General features: G+C 39.9%; 1 protein-coding gene across 1 annotated transcript in view; it reads left to right on the forward strand.

Annotated features, from left to right (window-relative positions):
• The window catches only part of ARHGEF18 (Rho/Rac guanine nucleotide exchange factor 18), a 794,779-nt gene that overhangs the window by 135,442 nt on the left and 637,901 nt on the right, over nt 1-21,436 (forward strand). Inside the window, exon 2 of the mRNA XM_053702932.1 lies at nt 13,692-13,819. Within this exon, the coding sequence (XP_053558907.1) occupies nt 13,692-13,819 (128 nt within the window). The remainder of the gene's footprint in view (nt 1-13,691; nt 13,820-21,436) is intronic.

Consider the following 21,436-nt stretch of genomic DNA (forward strand, 5'->3'; position numbering starts at 1 on the left):
GGGTGTTAGGTGTAAACATAAAATGTGTTTCCCAATAGGAATCAATGGGGCTGCGTTAGTGAGATTTACGCTGCTTTTTGGCAGGTGTTAGACTTTTTCTAAGCCGGCTCTCCCCATTGATGTCTATGGGGAAATCGTGCACGAGCACGTACAACCAGCTCACCGCTCACTTAAGCAGCGCTGGTATTGGAGTGCAGTATAGAGCACAATTTTGCTCTACGCTCACTTCTTGTCTGTTAATGCCGGGTTTGTAAAAACCCGTAATACCAGCGCTGCAGGTAAGTGAGCGGTGAGAATAAACTGCACGTTAGCACCGCATCCCTCATAACGCAAGACTCGTAATCTACCCGTATGTGTTTAACTTTGCAAAGAGGTTGAACACATAATATATCCCACTCAGGATCTGGTGCATATTTATGTTTATTGATGCCCTAGGCACTAGAGTTGTGTAGCCAAGTCAATTTTTTTTAATTTAAAGGGACAATCTAGTCAAAAATAAACTTTCCTGATTCAGATAAGGCATGTGATTTTAAACATTTTTCCAATTTACTTTTAACATAATTTTTGCTTTGTTCTCTTGGTATTCTTAGTTGAAAGCTAAACTAAGGTAGGCTCATATGCTAATGTCTTAGCCCTTGAGGGCACGCCTCTTATCTGAATGCATTTTGACATTGTTTCACAACTAGAGGGCATTAGTTCATGTGTGTCATATAAATAACATTGTTTTCACGCCTGTGGAGTCAGCACTGATTTGCTAAAATGCAAGTCTGTCAAAAGAACTGAAATAAGGGGGCAGACTGCAGAATCTTAGATACAAGGGCCTCTAGTTATCAAAGTCTGGCGGACCTGATCCGACAGTGCGGATCAGGTCCGACAGACTTCGCTGAATACGGCGAGCAATGCGATCGCCGTATTCAGCATTGCACCAGCAGCTTACAAGAGCTGCTGGTGCAACGCCGCCCCCTGCAGACTCGCAGCCAATGGGCCGCCAGCAGGGGGGTGTCAATCAACCCGATCATACTCGATCGGGTTGATTTGCGGCGATGTCTGTCCGCCTGCTCAGAGCAAGCGGAGAGGTTATGGAGCAGCGGTCTTTCTGGCAGGCTCGCCAGAAACACAGGGCATCAAGCTCCATACTGAGCTTGATACATATGCCCCAAGGTAATCACAGAGGTAAAAAGTTTATTAATATGACTGTGTTGGTTATGCAAAATTGGGAATGGGTAATAAAGGGATTATCTATCTTTTAAACAATAAAAAATGTGGTGTAGACTGTCCTTTTAATTTTGTTTGATATACGAAAATATATATATATATTTGTGTCCATTAAAATAACATGGTATTGATCAGAAATACAGTGTAGACATTGTTAATGTTGTAAATGGATGATTTTTAATGGAATATCTACAAACTTTACAAAGGCATATAGAAGCCCATTATCAGAACCCATCTGCCCTGTGTTCCAATGTAGCATTTGCTAATCCAGGTTTATCATTAAAAAAGGCTAAATGTTCAAAAGAAACACCTTTTGCAATTATGAAAACTGCTGTGCTGATTAAAAAAAGCAATTGAACTGGCCTTCATTAGACTAGTTGAGTATCTGGAGCATCAGCAATTGTGGGTTCGATTACAGCCTCAAGATGGACAGAAACAAAGAACTTTTCTCTTGTAAGATGTATCGAGTCCACGGATTCATCCTTACTTGTGGGATATTCTCCTTCCCTACAGGAAGTGGCAGAGAGAGCACCCACAGAAGAGCTGTCTATATAGCTCCCCCCTTAGCTCCACCCCCCAGTCATTCTCTCTGCCTGCTTAACTGCTAGGAAGGGCAAAGAGCTATGTGGTGACTAAAATGTTAGGCCTAGATTTAGAGTTCGGCGGTAAAAGGGCTGTTAACGCTCCGCGGGCTTTTTTCTGGCCGCACCATAAATTTAACTCTGGTATCGAGAGTTAAAACAAATGCTGCGTTAGGCTCCAAAAAAGGAGCGTAGGGCATTTTTACCGCAAATGCAACTCTCGATACCAGAGTTGTTTTACGGACGCGGCGGGCATCAAAAACGTGCTCGTGCACGATTCTCCCATAGGAAACAATGGGGCTGTTTGAGCTGAAAAAAAAACTAACACCTGCAAAAAAGCAGCGTTCAGCTCCTAACGCAGCCCCATTGTTTCCTATGGGGAAACACTTCCTATGTCTGCACCTAACAGCTTAACATGTACCCCGAGTCTAAACACCCCTAACCTTACACTTATTAACCCCTAATCTGCCGCCCCCGCTATCGCTGACCCCTGCATTACACTTTTAACCCCTAATCTGCCGCTCCGTAAACCGCCGCCACCTACGTTATCCCTATGTACCCCTAATCTGCTGCCCTAACATCGCCGACCCCTATGTTATATTTATTAACCCCTAATCTGCCCCCCACAACGTCGCCGACACCTACCTACACTTATTAACCCCTAATCTGCCGAGCGGACCTGAGCGCTACTATAATAAATGTATTAACCCCTAATCCGCCTCACTAACCCTATCATAAATAGTATTAACCCCTAATCTGCCCTCCCTAACATCGCCGACACCTACCTTCAATTATTAACCCCTAATCTGCCGACCGGAGCTCACCGCTATTCTAATAAATGTATTAACCCCTAAAGCTAAGTCTAACCCTAACACTAACACCCCCCTAAGTTAAATATAATTTTTATCTAACGAAATAAATTAACTCTTATTAAATAAATGATTCCTATTTAAAGCTAAATACTTACCTGTAAAATAAATCCTAATATAGCTACAATATAAATTATAATTATATTATAGCTATTTTAGGATTAATATTTATTTTACAGGCAACTTTGTAATTATTTTAACCAGGTACAATAGCTATTAAATAGTTAAGAACTATTTAATAGTTACCTAGTTAAAATAATTACAAATTTACCTGTAAAATAAATCCTAACCTAAGATATAATTAAACCTAACACTACCCTATCAATAAAATAATTAAATAAACTACCTACAATTACCTACAATTAACCTAACACTACACTATCAATAAATTAATTAAACACAATTGCTACAAATAAATACAATTAAATAAACTATCTAAAGTACAAAAAATAAAAAAGAACTAAGTTACAGAAAATAAAAAAATATTTACAAACATAAGAAAAATATTACAACAATTTTAAACTAATTACACCTACTCTAAGCCCCCTAATAAAATAACAAAGACCCCCAAAATAAAAAATTCCCTACCCTATTCTAAAATACAAAAATTACAAGCTCTTTTACCTTACCAGCCCTGAACAGGGCCCTTTGCGGGGCATGCCCCAAGAATTTCAGCTCTTTTGCCTGTAAAAAAAAACATACAATACCCCCCCCCAACATTACAACCCACCACCCACATACCCCTAATCTAACCCAAACCCCCTTAAATAAACCTAACACTAATCCCCTGAAGATCTTCCTACCTTGTCTTCACCATCCAGGTATCACCGATCCGTCCTGGCTCCAAGATCTTCATCCAACCCAAGCGGGGGTTGGCGATCCATAATCCGGTGCTCCAAAGTCTTCCTCCTATCCGGCAAGAAGAGGACATCCGGACCGGCAAACATCTTCTCCAAGCGGCATCTTCTATGTTCTTCCATCCGATGACGACCGGCTCCATCTTGAAGACCTCCAGCGCGGATCCATCCTCTTCTTCCGACGACTAGACGACGAATGACGGTTCCTTTAAGGGACGTCATCCAAGATGGCGTCCCTCGAATTCCGATTGGCTGATAGGATTCTATCAGCCAATCGGAATTAAGGTAGGAATATTCTGATTGGCTGATGGAATCAGCCAATCAGAATCAAGTTCAATCCGATTGGCTGATCCAATCAGCCAATCAGATTGAGCTCGCATTCTATTGGCTGATCGGAACAGCCAATAGAATGCGAGCTCAATCTGATTGGCTGATTGGATCAGCCAATCGGATTGAACTTGATTCTGATTGGCTGATTCCATCAGCCAATCAGAAAATTCCTACCTTAATTCCGATTGGCTGATAGAATCCTATCAGCCAATCGGAATTCGAGGGACGCCATCTTGGATGACGTCCCTTAAAGGAACCGTCATTCGTCGTCTAGTCGTCGGAAGAAGAGGATGGATCCGCGCTGGAGGTCTTCAAGATGGAGCCGGTCGTCATCGGATGGAAGAACATAGAAGATGCCGCTTGGAGAAGATGTTTGCCGGTCCGGATGTCCTCTTCTTGCCGGATAGGAGGAAGACTTTGGAGCACCGGATTATGGATCGCCAACCCCCGCTTGGGTTGGATGAAGATCTTGGAGCCAGGACGGATCGGTGATACCTGGATGGTGAAGACAAGGTAGGAAGATCTTCAGGGGATTAGTGTTAGGTTTATTTAAGGGGGTTTGGGTTAGATTAGGGGTATGTGGGTGGTGGGTTGTAATGTTGGGGGGGGGGTATTGTATGTTTTTTTTTACAGGCAAAAGAGCTGAAATTCTTGGGGCATGCCCCGCAAAGGGCCCTGTTCAGGGCTGGTAAGGTAAAAGAGCTTGTAATTTTTGTATTTTAGAATAGGGTAGGGAATTTTTTATTTTGGGGGTCTTTGTTATTTTATTAGGGGGCTTAGAGTAGGTGTAATTAGTTTAAAATTGTTGTAATATTTTTATTATGTTTGTAAATATTTTTTTATTTTCTGTAACTTAGATCTTTTTTATTTTTTGTACTTTAGCTAGTTTATTTAATTGTATTTATTTGTAGGAATTGTGTTTAATTAATTTATTGATAGTGTAGTGTTAGGTTAATTGTAGGTAATTGTAGGTAGTTTATTTAATTATTTTATTGATAGGGTAGTGGTAGGTTTAATTATATCTTAGGTTAGGACTTATTTTACAGGTAATTTTGTTATTATTTTAACTAGGTAACTATTAAATAGTTCTTAACTATTTAATAGCTATTGTACCTGGTTAAAATAATTACAAAGTTACCTGTAAAATAAATATTAATCCTAAAATAGCTATAATATAATTATAATTTATATTTTAGCTATATTAGGATGTATTTTACAGGTAAGTATTTAGCTTTAAATAGGAATCATTTATTTAATAAGAGTTAATTTATTTCGTTAGATAAAAATTATATTTAACTTAGGGGGGTGTTAGTGTTAGGGTTAGACTTAGCTTTAGGGGTTAATACATTTATTAGAATAGCGGTGAGCTCCGGTCGGCAGATTAGGGGTTAATAATTGAAGGTAGGTGTCGGCGATGTTAGGGAGGGCAGATTAGGGGTTAATACTATTTATGATAGGGTTAGTGAGGCGGATTAGGGGTTAATACATTTATTATAGTAGCGCTCAGGTCCGCTCGGCAGATTAGGGGTTAATAAGTGTAGGTAGGTGTCGGCGACGTTGTGGGGGGCAGATTAGGGGTTAATAAATATAACATAGGGGTCGGCGATGTTAGGGGCAGCAGATTAGGGGTACATAGGGATAACGTAGGTGGCGGCGATTTGCGGTCGGAAGATTAGGGGTTAATTATTTTAAGTAGCTTGCGGCGACGTTGTGGGGGGCAAGTTAGGGGTTAATAAATATAATATAGGGGTCGGCGGGGTTAGGGGCAGCAGATTAGGGGTACATAAGTATAACGTAGGTGGCGGTCGGCAGATTAGGGGTTAAAAATTTTAATCGAGTGGCGGCGATGTGGGGGGACCTCGGTTTAGGGGTACATAGGTAGTTTATGGGTGTTAGTGTACTTTAGGGTACAGTAGTTAAGAGCTTTAGAAACCGGCGTTAGCCAGAAAGCTCTTAACTCCTGCTTTTTTCAGGCGGCTGGAATCTTGTCGTTAGAGCTCTAACGCTCACTGCAGAAACGACTCTAAATACCAGCGTTAGAAAGATCCCATTGAAAAGATAGGCTACGCAAATGGCGTAGGGGGATCTGCGGTATGGAAAAGTCGCGGCTGAAAAGTGAGCGTTAGACCCTTTAATCACTGACTCCAAATACCAGCGGGCGCCCAAAACCAGCGTTAGGAGCCTCTAACGCTGGTTTTGACGGCTACCGCCGAACTCTAAATCTAGGCCTTAGTTTTTTACTTCTCAAGCAAAAGTTTATTATTTTAAATGGTACCGGTGTGTACTATTTACTCTCTGGCAGAAAAGGGATGAAGATTTCTGCAAGAAGGATGATGATCTTAGCACTTTGTAACTAAGATCCACTGCTGTTCTCACAAGGCCTGAAGAGTATTGGAAAACTTCAGTTGAGAGAACAGTTTGCAGGCTAAGCTGCATATGAGGTATGTTCAGTCTATATTTTTCTAGACAGACTGTGTTAAATCTAGAAAAGGCTGGCAATATCCCCATGAGGGAAGGGTAAGCTGTATTCAGATACTTTAATAGGAATTTCAGCTTGCTTGAAGGGCTCATTAGTTACTGGTGACACTGTTAGGAAAAAACGTTTTGTTTTTTGATGCATTTATAACGTTTTTTGAAGGGACTAAAGGGGTCATTGTGGCTTGGTTTTGAGTTTTGTAACTCACATGGTTAATTAAGAGACACTCTGGTGTTTCTCTGATAGGCCTCAAAACATCGAGTGAGGTGGGAGGGGCCTATTTTCGCGCCTCAGTTGTGCAGTTTCCTTTCCTCTGAGACATATCACTGCTTCACCTGTCGTTTCTGCTGTGTTTGAGGGTTGTTAAAGAAGTTTTTCCCCCCACAAATCGTTCTGAAGGGCAGGTAGGAGCCACAGCAGAGCTGTGGCATGGTGCTGAAAGTCTTTTTTACTGGGTTTTTTTCAATCTTGTTTTTTTCAATCCATTTTTGCCATTAAAGGGTTAATTGTTTATTTGCATAGCTGTGCAAAGTTACTAAGCCTTTATAATGCTACTGTAAAAATTTTATTAAGTTTACTGCTTTTTTACACTGTTTTGCAGAACTGGTGCAGCTTTTTTTCTCTTAAAGGCACAGTACCGTTTTATTTCTAAGTGTTTTTTACTTTGATTACAGTGTTTTCCAAGCTTGCTTGTTACATTACTAGCCTGTTTAACATGTCTGACACCAAGGAAAATCCTTGTTTAATATGTTTGGAAGCCATTGTGTAACCCCCTCTTAGAATGTGTCCCAATTGTACTGATATGTTTATAAACTATAAAGAACATATATTAGCACTTAAAAATAGAGCAATAGATGATTCTCAGTCAGAAGTAAATGAGGGTTCGCCATCTAGCTCTCCCCAAGTGTCACAACCAGTAACGCCCGCACAAGTGACGCCAAGTACCTCTAGTGCATCAAATTCTTTTACTTTACAAGACATGGCCACAGTTATGAATACAACCCTCACAGAGGTTTTATCTAAACTGCCTGGTTTACAAGGAAAGCGGGACAGCTCTGGGTTTAGAAAAAAGGCTGAGCCGTCTGACGCTTTAGTAACCGTATCTGATATGCCCTCACAATGCTCTGAAGTAGGGGTGAGGGATTTGTTATCTGAGGGAGAAATTTCTGATTCAGGAAAGACGCTTCCTCAGACAGATTCTGATATGATGGCCTTTAAATTTAAGCTTGAACACCTCCGCTTATTGCTCAGGGAGGTATTAGCGACTCTAGATGATTGTGACCCTATAATGGTTCCAGAGAAATTGTGTAAAATGGATAAATACTTAGAGGTTCCTGTTTACACTGATGTTTTTCCAGTTCCTAAGAGGATTGTGAATATTATTACTAAGGAGTGGGATAGACCAGGTATTCCGTTCTCTCCCCCTCCTGTTTTTAAGAAAATGTTTCCCATATCTGACACCATGCGGGACTCGTGGCAGACAGTCCCTAAGGTGGAGGGAGCTATTTCTACTCTGTCTAAGCATACAACTATACCTATCGAAGACAGTTGTACTTTCAAAGATCCTATGGATAAAAAATTAGAGGGTCTCCTGAAGAAAATTTTTGTTGATCAGGGTTTTTCTCTTCAACCTATTGCATGCATTGTTCCTGTAACTACTGCAGCTGCTTTCTGGTTTGAGGCTCTAGAAGAGGCTCTTCAGATGGAGACTCCATTAGAGGAGATTATGGACAGAATCAAGGCCCTTAAGTTGGCTAATTCTTTTATTACAGATGCCGCTTTTCAACTGGCTAAATTAGTGGCAAAGAATTCAGGTTTTGCCATTTTAGCACGCAGGGCGTTATGGCTTAAGTCCTGGTCTGCTGATGTGTCATCCAAATCTAAACTTTTGAACATCCCTTTCAAAGGAAAGACCCTATTCGGGCCTGAACTGAAAGAGATTATTTCAGACATCACTGGAGGGAAAGGTCATGTCCTTCCTCAGGATAGATCAAATAAGATGAAGATCGAACAAAATAATTTTCGTTCCTTTCAGACGTACAAGAGTGGTTCCATTTCGGCTTCCTCTGCTGCAAAGCAAGAGGGGAATTTTGCCCAATCCAATTCAGTCTGGAGACCTAACCAGGCTTGGAACAAGGGTAAACAGGCCAAGAAGCCTGCGGCTGCCTCTAAGACAGCATGAAGGGATAGTCCCCGATCCGGGACCGGATCTAGTAGGGGGCAGACTCTCTCTCTTCGCTCAGGCTTGGGCAAGAGATGTCCACGATCCCTGGGCTTTAGAAATTGTGTCCCAGGGATATCTTCTGGAATTCAAAGACTCCCTTCCACTGGGGAGATTTCATATTTCTCGATTATCTGTAAACCAGACAAAGAGAGAGGCGTTCTTACGCTGTGTAGAAGATCTGCTTACCATGGGGGTGATCCGCCCAGTCCCAAAAGAGGAACAGGGACTAGGGTTCTACTCAAACCTGTTTGTGGTTCCCAAAAAAGAGGGAACTTTCAGACCAATCTGGGATCTCAAAATTCTAAACAAGTTCCTCAGGGTTCCATCATTCAAGATGGAGACCATTCGGACTATTCTGCCTCTGATCCAGGAAGGTCAATATATGACTACCGTGGACTTAAAGGATGCATATCTACACATCCCTATTCACAGAAATCATCATCAATTTCTCAGATATGCCTTTCTAAACAGGCATTACCAGTTTGTGGCTCTTCCCTTCGGGTTAGCCACGGCTCCAAGAATTTTCATAAAGGTGCTAGGGTCCCTTCTGGCAGTTCTACAACCTCAGGGCATAGCAGTGGCGCCTTATCTAGACGACATCTTAATTCAGGCGTCGACTTTTCAGCTAGCCAAGTCTCACACGGACATTGTGTTGGCTTTTCTGAGATCTCACGGGTGGAAGGTGAACATAAAAAAGAGTTCTCTCTTCCCTCTCACAAGAGTTTCCTTTCTGGGGACTCTGATAGATTCGGTAGAAATGAAAATATTTCTGACGGAAGTCAGAAAATCAAAACTCTTAACCACTTGCCGAACTCTTTATTCCATTCCTCGGCCATCTGTGGCTCAATGTATGGAGGTAATCGGACTCATGGTAGCGGCAATGGACATAGTTCCTTTTGCCCGCCTACACCTCAGACCACTGCAACTATGCATGCTCAAACAGTGGAATGGTGATTATGCAGATTTATCTCCTAAACTGCATCTGGACCAGGAGACCAGAGATTCTCTTCTCTGGTGGTTGTCTCAAGACCAACTGTCTCAGGGAATGTACTTCCACAGGCCAGAGTGGCTCATTGTAACAACAGATGCCAGCCTGCTAGGCTGGGGTGCAGTCTGGAACTCCCTGAAAGCACAGGGCTTATGGTCTCAGGAGGAATCTCTTTTTCCGATAAACATCCTAGATCTGAGACCGATATTCAAGGCGCTTCAGGCATGGCCTCAGCTTGCTGCAGCCAAATTCATCAGGTTTCAGTCGGACAACATCACGACTGTAGCTTATATGAATCATCAAGGAGGAACAAGGAGTTCTCTAGTGATGATGGAGGTAACCAAAATAATCCGATGGGCAGAGGATCACTCTTGCCATCTCTCAGCAATCCACATTCCAGGAGTAGAGAACTGGGAGGCAGGTTTTCTAAGTCGTCAGACTTTCCATCCGGGTGATTGGGAACTCCATCCGGAGGTATGTGCTCAGCTGATTCAGCTATGGGGCACACCAGAATTGGATCTGATGGCGTCACGTCAGAATGCCAAACTTCCTCGTTACGGGTCCAGGTCCCGGGATCCCAAGGCGGTACTGATAGATGCTCTAGCAGTACCTTGGTCCTTCAATCTGGCCTACGTATTTCCACCGCTTCCTCTCCTTCCACGTCTGGTTGCCAGAATCAAGCAGGAGAGAGCTTCGGTGATTCTGATAGCACCTGCGTGGCCACGCAGGACTTGGTATGCAGACCTAGTGGGCATGTCCTCGGTTCCACCGTGGACCCTGCCAATGAGGCGGGACTTTCTAATCCAAGGTCCGTTCTCACATCCAAATCTAGTTTCTCTGCGTCTGACTGTTTGGAGATTGAACGCCTAGTTCTATCAAAGCGTGGGTTCTCTGAGTCGGTCATTGATACCCTGATTCAGGCTAGAAAGCCTGTCACCAGGAAGATCTATCATAAGATTTGGCGCAAATATCTTTATTGGTGTGAATCCAAAGGTTACTTGTGGAGTATGATTAGGATTCCTAGAATATTGTCTTTTCTCCAAGAGGGTTTGGAGAAGGGATTATCAGCTAGTTCTCTAAAAGGACAAATATCTGCTTTGTCTATTCTACTACACAAACGTCTGGCAGATGTCCCAGACGTTCAAACTTTTAGTCAGGCTTTGGTCAGAATTAAGCCTGTATTTAAGCCTGCTGCTCCGCCTTGGAGCCTAAACTTAGTCCTTAGATCCGTGTCCTAAAGCTTTGGTATTGGTATCCCACAAGTAAGGATGAAACCGTAGACTCGATACATCTTACAAGAGAAAACATAATTTATGCTTACCTGATAAATTTATTTCTCTTGTGATGTATCGAGTCCATGGCCCGCCCTGTTCATTACAACAGGCATATATATTTTTATTTTTTAAACTTTCAGTCACCACTGCACCCTATGGTTTCTCCTTTTTCTTCCTAGCCTTCGGTCGAATGACTGGGGGGTGGAGCTAAGGGGGTAGCTATATAGACAGCTCTGCTGTGGGTGCTCTCTCTGCCACTTCCTGTAGGGAAGGAGAATATCCCAGCAGTAAGGATGAATCCGTGGACTCGATATATCACAAGAGAAATAAATTTATCAGGTAAGCATAAATTATGTTTTTTTTCTGAAATTCATCAGTCTTTTGTTGTTCTGAGAAATTAAGGCTATTCAAAGGGACATTCCAGCCAAAATGGTAATCCACATGGAGGCATTTTAGTTTTTAATAGAAGCAGTTTTGTAATATACATGCATTAGCAAAAATGCTTCTAATAAAAGCTATAGCTGTTTCAAAAGTGCATTTAAGTATGCACCGTGCACCAGCCTTTTAAACACAGCACTTGCTCAGAGAGCCTAAGACACTTGTACCATCTGGTAATGACTGGTTTGTTAATTATGGACATGATACAAGCCCCACAGGCGCTTTGAGCAGCTGCAGTATTTAAAATGCTGGTGCACTACGAATAACTAGCTAATCTTTAAATGCACGTGCAGAGAAAAATATTAAAGTGAAAGTCAACCATAGCATTTATGAAACGCAAGGGTGTACTGTTGAAACAGATAAAGGGCACTTTCATTCATGAAGTATAAGATACTTCATGCAGAAAGGGCCTTTATTTGTTTCAACCGTTCACAGTTCTTAGCTGCTACAGCAGCCCACAGCAAAAAAATATTTTGCTAAGAGGTGACGTTTTCACCTCTTAGCAAATAGCCATGTGGTAAATCTGGCTCCCATGGGCACCAAACCGGATTTACCGCATGGCTATTTGCTAAGAGGTGAAGACGTCACCTCTTAGCAAAAAAAATTTTGGCTCGTTGGCTGCTGTAGCAGCTAAGAACGGCGAACGGTTGAAACTAATAAAGAAGCTTTCTACATGAAGTATCTTATACTTCATGAATGAAAGTGCCCTTTATTTGTTTCAATAGTAAATCCTAGTGTTTCAAAAACGCTAGGATTTACTTTCACTTTAACACTAAAACTGTGATAACTTTTATTAGAATCATTTTTTGCCATTTCATGTATATTGCAAATATGTTTTCATTCAAAGATGTAATTCATCTATGTACATTTCAGTTTTGACCTGAATGTCCCTTTAATGCGAGAAATTCTGTGAGAAGGCTGGTGGTGCATTGCTCCAGTGAGCAGCAACGCAGGGTGGTCGCGTGAGATGGTGACGTCACGGATGTGCTCTGACCGCGCAAGAATGAAAAATTCAAAGGAGGAGGGCTCAGAGTGGCACACACATCACAATCGTGCTAGCTAACTCAAAGCGCTGCAGCCTGCTACTAACTTGCCGGGACAGTCCGGGACATTTAAATGGCCGGAACCCGGCCCCAAATTCCGGGACTGTCCTGGCAAAAACGGGACAGTTAGCAAGTATGAAATTGCCAAGAAACTGAGAATCCCGTACAATGTTGTGTACTACTCCCTTCACAGAACAACGCAAACTGGCTGTAACCAAAATAGAAAGAGCAGTGGGAGACCCTAGTGCACAACTGAGTAAGAGGACAAATACATTAGAGTGCCTAGTTTAGAAATAGACGCCTCTCAGGTCCACAACTGGCAGCTTCATTAAATAGTACCCGCAAAACACCAGCCTCAAAGTCAACAGTAAAGAGGCGACTCTGGGATGCTGGCCTTCTAGGCATTTTACAAAGAAAAAGCTATATCTCAGACTGGACAATAAAAAGAATAGATTAAGGCCTAGATTAAGGGGCCGAATTATCAAGTAGTGGGAGGACATGATTCGCTGTGGCAGAAACTTCGGGGGTAGATTGCAGCATCCACTGCTTGTTAAATCTACCCCTAAGAGTGGAGTGCAATATTGCGTTTTCACAAGCATGAAATTTGCACACCACTCAGTAATACCAACACATGTAAATGTTTGCTGGTATTACAAGTCAGGCACAATGCGAACGCGACTCACTGAAGTCTCAGATCGTGCTAAGCATTTTTTTTAGCAATAAAGTATTTTTTAATTAATGTATGTACTTTGTTTATTTTAGACATAATGCTATTGTACACATAATAGACTATAGTATAGTATAAACATAACGTTTATGTGCACTGGGAAACAAAAAAATGAGTCTGATTATTGCTATATTCGCTTTATTGCAGTGGTCTGGAACCAAACCTGCAATATCTCCGAGGTACGCCTGTACCTTTCTGAAATGTCAGTATTATCTAAACTGAAATTAAAATATAAAAGAAGTCTGACACTTAGGTGTCACCCAAAAGGTTAAAGAAAGTTTAGTTTTGTATATACTATTCCTATTCCTTGTTTGTTTAGGACCCACTGACACCTGGGAGAACAGTCTGTTCTTGGCTGCCTGTTAGTATACAAACCACGCTTATTTTGTATGATGGTAAAAATGATTGGCTTTGACATACGCCCACACTGACGTTTGCAAATCGGGTACAACAGAGAGAGTTATGGCCTCTCATATTGTTTACATACCGGCCTGTGCGCAGCATTATAAGTCAGTGCTAGGCCAAGCTTCCAGCACACAGTAAAATTAACCAGTTCATTTACACTTTCCTACCATTCTTGTGTAAGTGGATATCTTATTGTATATTGTTGGACAAAGTAATGTAAAAACATTTGTCTAGCATTAAAGCTTTTTTTTTTTTTTCTTTCAGCATCAGAATGTAAACCATGTTCGGAATTTTCTGCAATCCCAGACTCTCGAAGTGTCACACCTGACACTGATACCAGCCAACCCTCCCTGGTCAGTGGTGAAGAAGCCTATTTTATGGCTGGAGAAAAGGTTAGTAGTTTTCTCATTTATTATGAGCAGGCAATGTATACAACTGTCTAAGTGCTCTGTCTCAGAGGTGTCTGGTCACATGATATAACTCTTGCATAACCAATACACCAAATAAGACACTGTAGACTCTTTTTCAGCAGCCATATGTTTGACAAGTGCACAAAGCAGAACTGATTTTAAAAGCTACAGCGTCTTATTTTAAGATCCCATAAAAACCTGATAAATATACTTACCTTTCAAATACTGTAAGACAAAGAATAAAGTTAGTACACAGGTTTGTATAGTCAAAACACACTGAGCTCCAGATATATACAACTACTCACTTAATCAAGTAAAATTAAACAAATAATAATAGACACTTTAACACTAATAAAATTAGTGAAATCAATAACTCAACAAACACACATGCTCACTATATCGATAATACGCCCCTGTTCAAGTCACTTAAAAAGACATACACACATATCTCTATGGTGTTGGTGCACAACAGTTTAATTGTTTACATGTCACCAACAAGCATCACTACACACTACTTAAAGGGACATTAAACTCATAATTTTTCTTTCAGGATTCAGACAGAGCATACAATTATAAACAAATTTCCAATTTACTTCTATTATCTAATTTGCTTCATTCTTTTGGTATCTTTGTTGAAAAGAATACTTAGGTAGGCTCAGGAGGTGGGAGCTAGCTGGTGATTGGCTGCACATATATTTCTCTTGTCATTGGCTTACCGATGTGTTTAGCAAGCTCCCAGTAGTACATTGCTGCTCCTTCAACAAAAGATACCAAAAGAATGAAGCAAAATTTATAATAGAAGTAAATTGGAAAGTTGTTTTAAATGGTATGCTCTATCGAAAACATGAAAGAAAAATGTTGGGTTTCATGTCCCTTTAAAGGGATCAATCAACATATAAGCACTTTAATCTATGATGAAATTGCTAAACCCACAAAATTAACATATTGGGGCCGATTTATTAAAGTGCAGACAGACATGATACGATGTAGCATTTATCATTACACAAGCAGTTCTTCTGAACTGCTTGTGCAATGCCGCCCCCTGCAGATTCATGGCCAATCGTCCGCTAGCAGGGGATGTCAATCACCCCGATTGTATAGAATCGGGCGGATTTATGTCTGCAGCCTCAGAGCAAGCGGACAAGTTATGGAGCAACGGTCTTTAGGCTCGCTCGGAAACAGGGGGATCAAGCTCCATTCGGAGCTTGATAATTCAGCCCCCAAGTTTTTATTTAGTCTACACAATAACAATTTTGTGTTGTTTTCAGGGCTATCTTACAAGTGAATCGCTATTTTAACGTGCGCCCGTAAAGGGGCAAATTTGCCTGTTTAAGGGTGCACGTTATCAGCCATTACCAGTGGCTGGTTAATGCTACCGCAAGCTTGTGGTAGCGCTTTGCGCTAGAATTCATTAAACAGAAATCAAACATACATAGCTATATGCAAGCAATGGTGCAATAATAAAATGCCCTTACATTAGAGCATTTGTTTTATGCACTTAATGTTCCTTTAATACAATACTTTTAGGAACACGTTAAGTTAACGTGATTGGCACTGGTAGGATTAATCTTTCTTTATTTTAAATATTCTTCACCTTGTATTTCGCTAATAATTGCAAATATTGAAGCACTTTTGTTTTTTCTTTTTGACTTGCTTCACCATCTAGCCATTAAAGTTACTTAATGATGTGTCACATGACAGCCTCTCTACATATTATAGATTATAAACTGAACGGCTTTTAATGAATGGCTCACTTCTAGTTCCACTTCTAGTATACTGTTTAAATACACATACTGTATTTAAACATTATGGCCAAGATTACAAGTGGAGCATAATCAATACCTCGAGAAGCACAAACGTGATTACGAGATTGCAATATTTTTTTATCACTAGAATATATATTACAAGTTTTGCTTCAAAAAAAATATTGCGACTTCCCTTGTCCAAACTTGTGTTAACCAATGATCCCTATATTTTTAAAGACTACCGCAAATTTGAAACTTGTGCTCGTATTAGAAGTCCATGGCTAATGCTTACTCTCTAACGATAATCACAAAATATTCCTTTAATAAATATTAACTAAAGTGAAAAGCTCTGGTAAACTCACTGTGACGTCAAAAACCATAAAACTAGCCTCTTATGCTTTATTTTTATTTTTACACTATTTCAAGACATTGGGCATTGTTTTTGTGCATAGACAAAGCAAACTAAGGCCATTTTTAGATTACTTAAAGGGACAGTGTACTGTTAAATTAGATTCCATTTGATGTTTACAATTACTTCTTATACCAGCTGCAAAGAATAAAATCTATGAAAAATTACACTTTTAGGTATATTTTGAATATGAAATAGATGTCTCTGCTCATTAAAACCACAACCTACTCAAATGTGATGAGCTTGCAGGGAGAACTTATCTCATTTTACCAACCAGGACTGCATAAAAGTGATTGGACCTGGCATCATTAAATTACATTAATTTTTGTATTTACTTGTTTTTTATTTTAATCTTCCTTTAAGTTAACTGTCTGAACCCGGTCAAGTAAGAAATATATAATCCACAAAATATTCAACATTCTGCAACAAAGTCCTTTCGTCACTTTTCAGACCTTTCAACTGTCCCTATTTGTGAGGGACAGGCCCGGATTCTGAGCTCTGTCCTGCTGAGACACCCAATATCTAGGATTTCCCTTTTAACACTCCCATGACAACAAACTGCCCATTCATGTACACAGATCACACAGACGTGCCCATGATCCACCCAGTTTCCACCTATGACTGCCCCTCTTCAAAGCGGTCATACCCACATAACAGCGACATGACCCCCTCAGTATTTAAAAAAAAATAAAAACCTGTGCAAGAGATGATATAGGATTGAGGGAGACTCTATGCTTTTAGTTATTAAAAAAGTCCTAAAAAAGCTATTAAAAAGCTAGCATCTTGTATGAGGATAGTCTTACTATAGCTAGATAAAATAAAATAAAAGACAATAAAACAAAAGACAAAGGATACTATAAGAAGGAAACATGTAGCAATGTGACAAGTACCCTTTGGTTCCATATGTAAAGAGTTATATATATTTTTTTTTTTTTAAAAATTTCCTACTAAAAAATACAGTTTATTACAAAAATTATCTAGATATATCTTAGTATCAAAAATAGTTCATGTCTGTTGTGGATCCATATTGTATATACCATAATATTTATAATAACATCTATAAAAACTTATTAAATATAATTCCCCAGAAGTTATGAATAGGGGACACGAGAAATAATTAATTACTCAGATACCATCATGATTAAAGGTCATTTTCCAAAGTGGCTCTGCAAATAAAATAAAATACAATAATTGTTCTTTCTACTTTGATTCAGTTTTAATGTATATTGGATAATGTACACTGTAGCATATTTTATGTTAAATACATATACTTTTAATGTTTGTTTGTTTCACATTAAGGGGTTAAATATGCAATTAATATGTCCCAGTATAAGAGGGCCATGCTCAGGAACACCTGTAGTCTCTGATGAAACGCCACTAGGGGGCGTGAAACGCGTCAGAAGTTCTTTCCATGTCACACTTGTTTTGCCTGTAAGAGAATAAAGTGAGTTTTTTTGAATTTAATGCTGGTGCTGCCTTTTCTCTATTTTTTATGCTGCATTGTGGCAATTGATTCATTGCCAATCCTAGGCACTGCACCCAGTCACCGCATGACCTTCGTGTTTAACTTTGCCATTATCACGGCGGCGTCTGTGACGTCATCACCCTGAGCCACAGTTCGGACCGGCATGGGAGTTTGGAGCGGCCGCTTGCCTTATACCTCTATGCTTTTAGTATCTTTGGTCAGTTGATCAACTGTAAAAAAATACTGTCAAATGAAAATTAACCAGCTTGACCAAGGAAAAGCTATCTGTGCTCTGATTAAAGGGACAGTCAATGTTATCAAAAACTATCCTCCAAAAGAATCTTATGCACACAATTTATTAAGCTGCATTCACAGCTTTTGTGGTTTTGAGGAGCAGGTTTGCATGAGCTAGTCTGCAACTGCAAATGTAAGGAGTAGACACTGCTTCTTGCTCCTCTCCTACACATCAGAAGTGTCAAGATCAATCACTCGCTTGATTGTGTTGATTGACATGCCCTGCCCTTGAGCAATTGTTTCCACATGAACAGGTGTTCCCTCTAAGGCCAGTTCTGTGAGCGGACCAGCAGTGAAACAGTTAATATGAGAACCACACCTTGCAGTCTGCATTGTGTAGTGTTTGCTAATTGCTCTCAGTAACTGTTTCACTGCTGGAACACTCCCAAAACTCGCCTTAGAGGGAACACTGGGTGGCATTGTACAAGAAAGTTCTTGTGCAATGCAAAATTTTGCCACGTCATGATGCATTGCAAGTGGCAATTACAGGCGGACATGTTTACCACTTACGATCCTGTCCACTTGCAGTGATGATAAGTTTTGGCCTAATATGTCATACTGCTATGTCATACTCCTTAATATAGAATTTAAGATTGCAGTATTTTATAAATGAATTTGCAACTGAAATTCCCCCCCTCCAGCCCACTGGCTGCTGCATTTTGTTTCTTTATTAAAATAACCAAGTGGACATTTCAGTCCAGTGTTCTGTGACAGCTTGAGTAAGCCCATCTTAAATGTGTGGCAGTTCCATAAACCATTGCCTTTTGGGTGGCTGAATTGCTTGCTGCTAATTAAAATTAAAAAAAAGATGCATTGAGAGGGCAGACAAGGGCACCATCATAAGCATTTTCAGGGGTAAATTGTAATGCTCGTGGGATACTCCTCTATCAGACCGAACTCGGCCAGAAGTCTTGTTATCCCGGCGTCAAGCCGGAAAGATAGGGAATATCCCAGAGCAGAGAATACTAGACAAATGAGGAGAGCGGCACTCACCACAGGAAGGACAGCACAAGGCAAATTACGGGAAAGGTCAGGCAGGCAGGATTCGGCAACAATAAAACAGCCCAGCAATTCAGGGGTTAAACAGGAAGCGTAGTAAGATAGGCAGGGTTCAGCAACAATTGATCAGTCAGTAATGCAGGGGTTAACCAAGTAGCGTAGTGAGACAGGCAGGGTTCAGCAACAATTGTTCAGTCAGTAATGCAGGGTTAACGAGGTAGCGAGACAGGCAGGGTTCAGCAACAATTGATCAGACAGTAATGCAGGGGTTAACCAGGTAGCGTAGTGAGACAGGCAGGGTTCAGCAACAATATATATCAGTCCAGCAAACGATCTATCACTCCCAGGAGTACACAAAATAGCACCTATACTTGGGCTGTGACAGATCGTTTGCTGCCCGCTAAAATACCTGAAGGATTGGCGCCACAAGACCGGCCAGCATCAGGAGCGTGCGGTGATAACGTCAGCGCCGCATGCATCCAGCACCGACACAGCCCTAGGCAACGAGCAAGAGGGAGACGCCGCACCCCTAGCAACAATGCGGCGTGACATAAATTATTTTTAAAAGATTATGATTAGAATTATTTTTTAAAGAGGTATAATATAATACTGGCATATAGGATTCTATTGGAGGAAAGTTGTTGACGATGTTGACTCTCCCAAGACATAGGCATCAATTAAAGGGGCATTGTTGTGCAAAAATTACATACTCAAGTTCATTATACTCATAGATATAATCTCTCTCGGGAGCCAGAGAAAACTGCTGGTTGTGAGCAAGAAACAGCCAGTGAGAAGTGTCAGTCACATGACCCCACCAATCACTGGCTGTGTTTAGCTCAGGAGCTGCTCTTCACTTACAGGAATGGGTTAAACACACAGACTTTCTTGATGAGTAGTGCAAATATTTAATGTTTTAAAAGAATTTAACTTGTTATTTTGTTAGAAAAATTTTGCATTTCTGTGGCCAAGTAAAGACCATTAAAGGGCCAGAATTCTGGAATTTGTACAATGCATTCCAGTTTCCCTTGGCCCAGTGGAAAAAAACATTTTGAGAAGTAAATTACAATAGAGGTAGGCAAAATAAGTAATGAATGTTACTTCCTGTGATTTAACAATGATAAAGCACATTAATGTATTTGAAGAAGTTCCTTTATTAAATTCTTTTTTTGGTATGCAGTCACATGTTTACTGAGAAATATGATTTTTTATTTTTTTTACAAAGCCTGATCTTAGAAGTGAATTGTAATTTATATTCATTTTGTGTTACAATGATTATTATATTAGTATTAAAAGCATGACAACGTATGTTATGTGCTGTACATGTTTATAAAGTGCACAATCCTTGTGATATCTATCCTTTAGTAGTACAGTATATTATAGCATACTACCCAACATTTCCTGGCGGGTTGCTGGAACTGGCCATTAGTATGTTAGTACACACCCAAACATATGTACAGAACATAGATATAGAAGCTCTCAGAGTGGTCAATTGTTATACTTTTTGAAGGGGAATCTGAACCTTTACCTAATTTAGGCCTTACTTAATAATATCCCCCCCTGGATCAATTATACAAGTTCATTAGAGGTGCATGTCTGGATTTTTTTAATATGTATGTCTATTTTGGATTTTAACCTATAACCAATAAAAGTTATATTTTACCATTTCTCCGCCCCCTTTTTTTATGGATTTAACTCCCTATAGTCAGGGCCCAGAGTGCTCAATGTGCATACTGCTGGTGGGGGGGGGGGGGTCTTGGCTTTCTCTAGCTACCCCACTTTTTGTAATCAATCATTATTATATGCATGATCAACTTCACATTATGTAGAAAGTATTACTATACATTACTAGGAAAAGCCCGAGTAGTGCCACTGCCCATTTGTGTGTGTTCACTCAGCATAGCAAATTATAAAATTATAAAATATTATTTAAAACAAAAAAACTAAAAACATAAAATAGTTGCACTAAAAGTCATCCTATATAGTAGCTCACAAATATGTATTTAAAATATTAACTAAATAATGAGTCCCACGTTGCTATTTAGACTATAGAAAAATAACACAAAAAAATTAATTTGTTTTGCATTTCATATTACAGTATTTTCTCATAGTATGATATTTCTACAAACTAAAGTTATTTTCTAAAAATGCTTGGTCTCCTGAAAAAAAATAGTTATCATTTTTGTGGGTACCACATAGAAAAAAAATTAAAATGTGTAAATGCAATGAGGGCCCAACAACTAAAAACACCTCTAGCACAGGCGTATGAAAATAGCTCAACAGCAAAAGGTTAATATATCTATGTAAGATGATTTTATTGATAGGGTTAACTGCAACTCTGTAAACAATTTTCATACCTTAAGGGAAAGTAAAGTCCAAATTAAACTTTCATGATTCAGATAGAGCATACAATTTTATTAAACAACTTTCTAATTTACTTTTATCATCAATTTTTTTCTCTTGGTATTTTTTGTTAAATGCTAAACCTAGATAGATTAAAAGGACAGTCTGCAATATATTTTTTATTGTTTTAAAAGATAGATAATCCCTTTATTATCCATTCCCCAGTTTTGCATAACCAACACTGTTATATTAATGTACGTTTTATCTTTGTGATTACCTTGTATCTAAGCATCTTCTGACAGCCCCCTGATCACATGACTTCTATTATCTATTAACTTGCATTTAGT

Source organism: Bombina bombina, chromosome 2, assembly GCF_027579735.1.
Source record: "Bombina bombina isolate aBomBom1 chromosome 2, aBomBom1.pri, whole genome shotgun sequence".
Taxonomy (NCBI): Eukaryota; Metazoa; Chordata; class Amphibia; order Anura; family Bombinatoridae; genus Bombina; species Bombina bombina.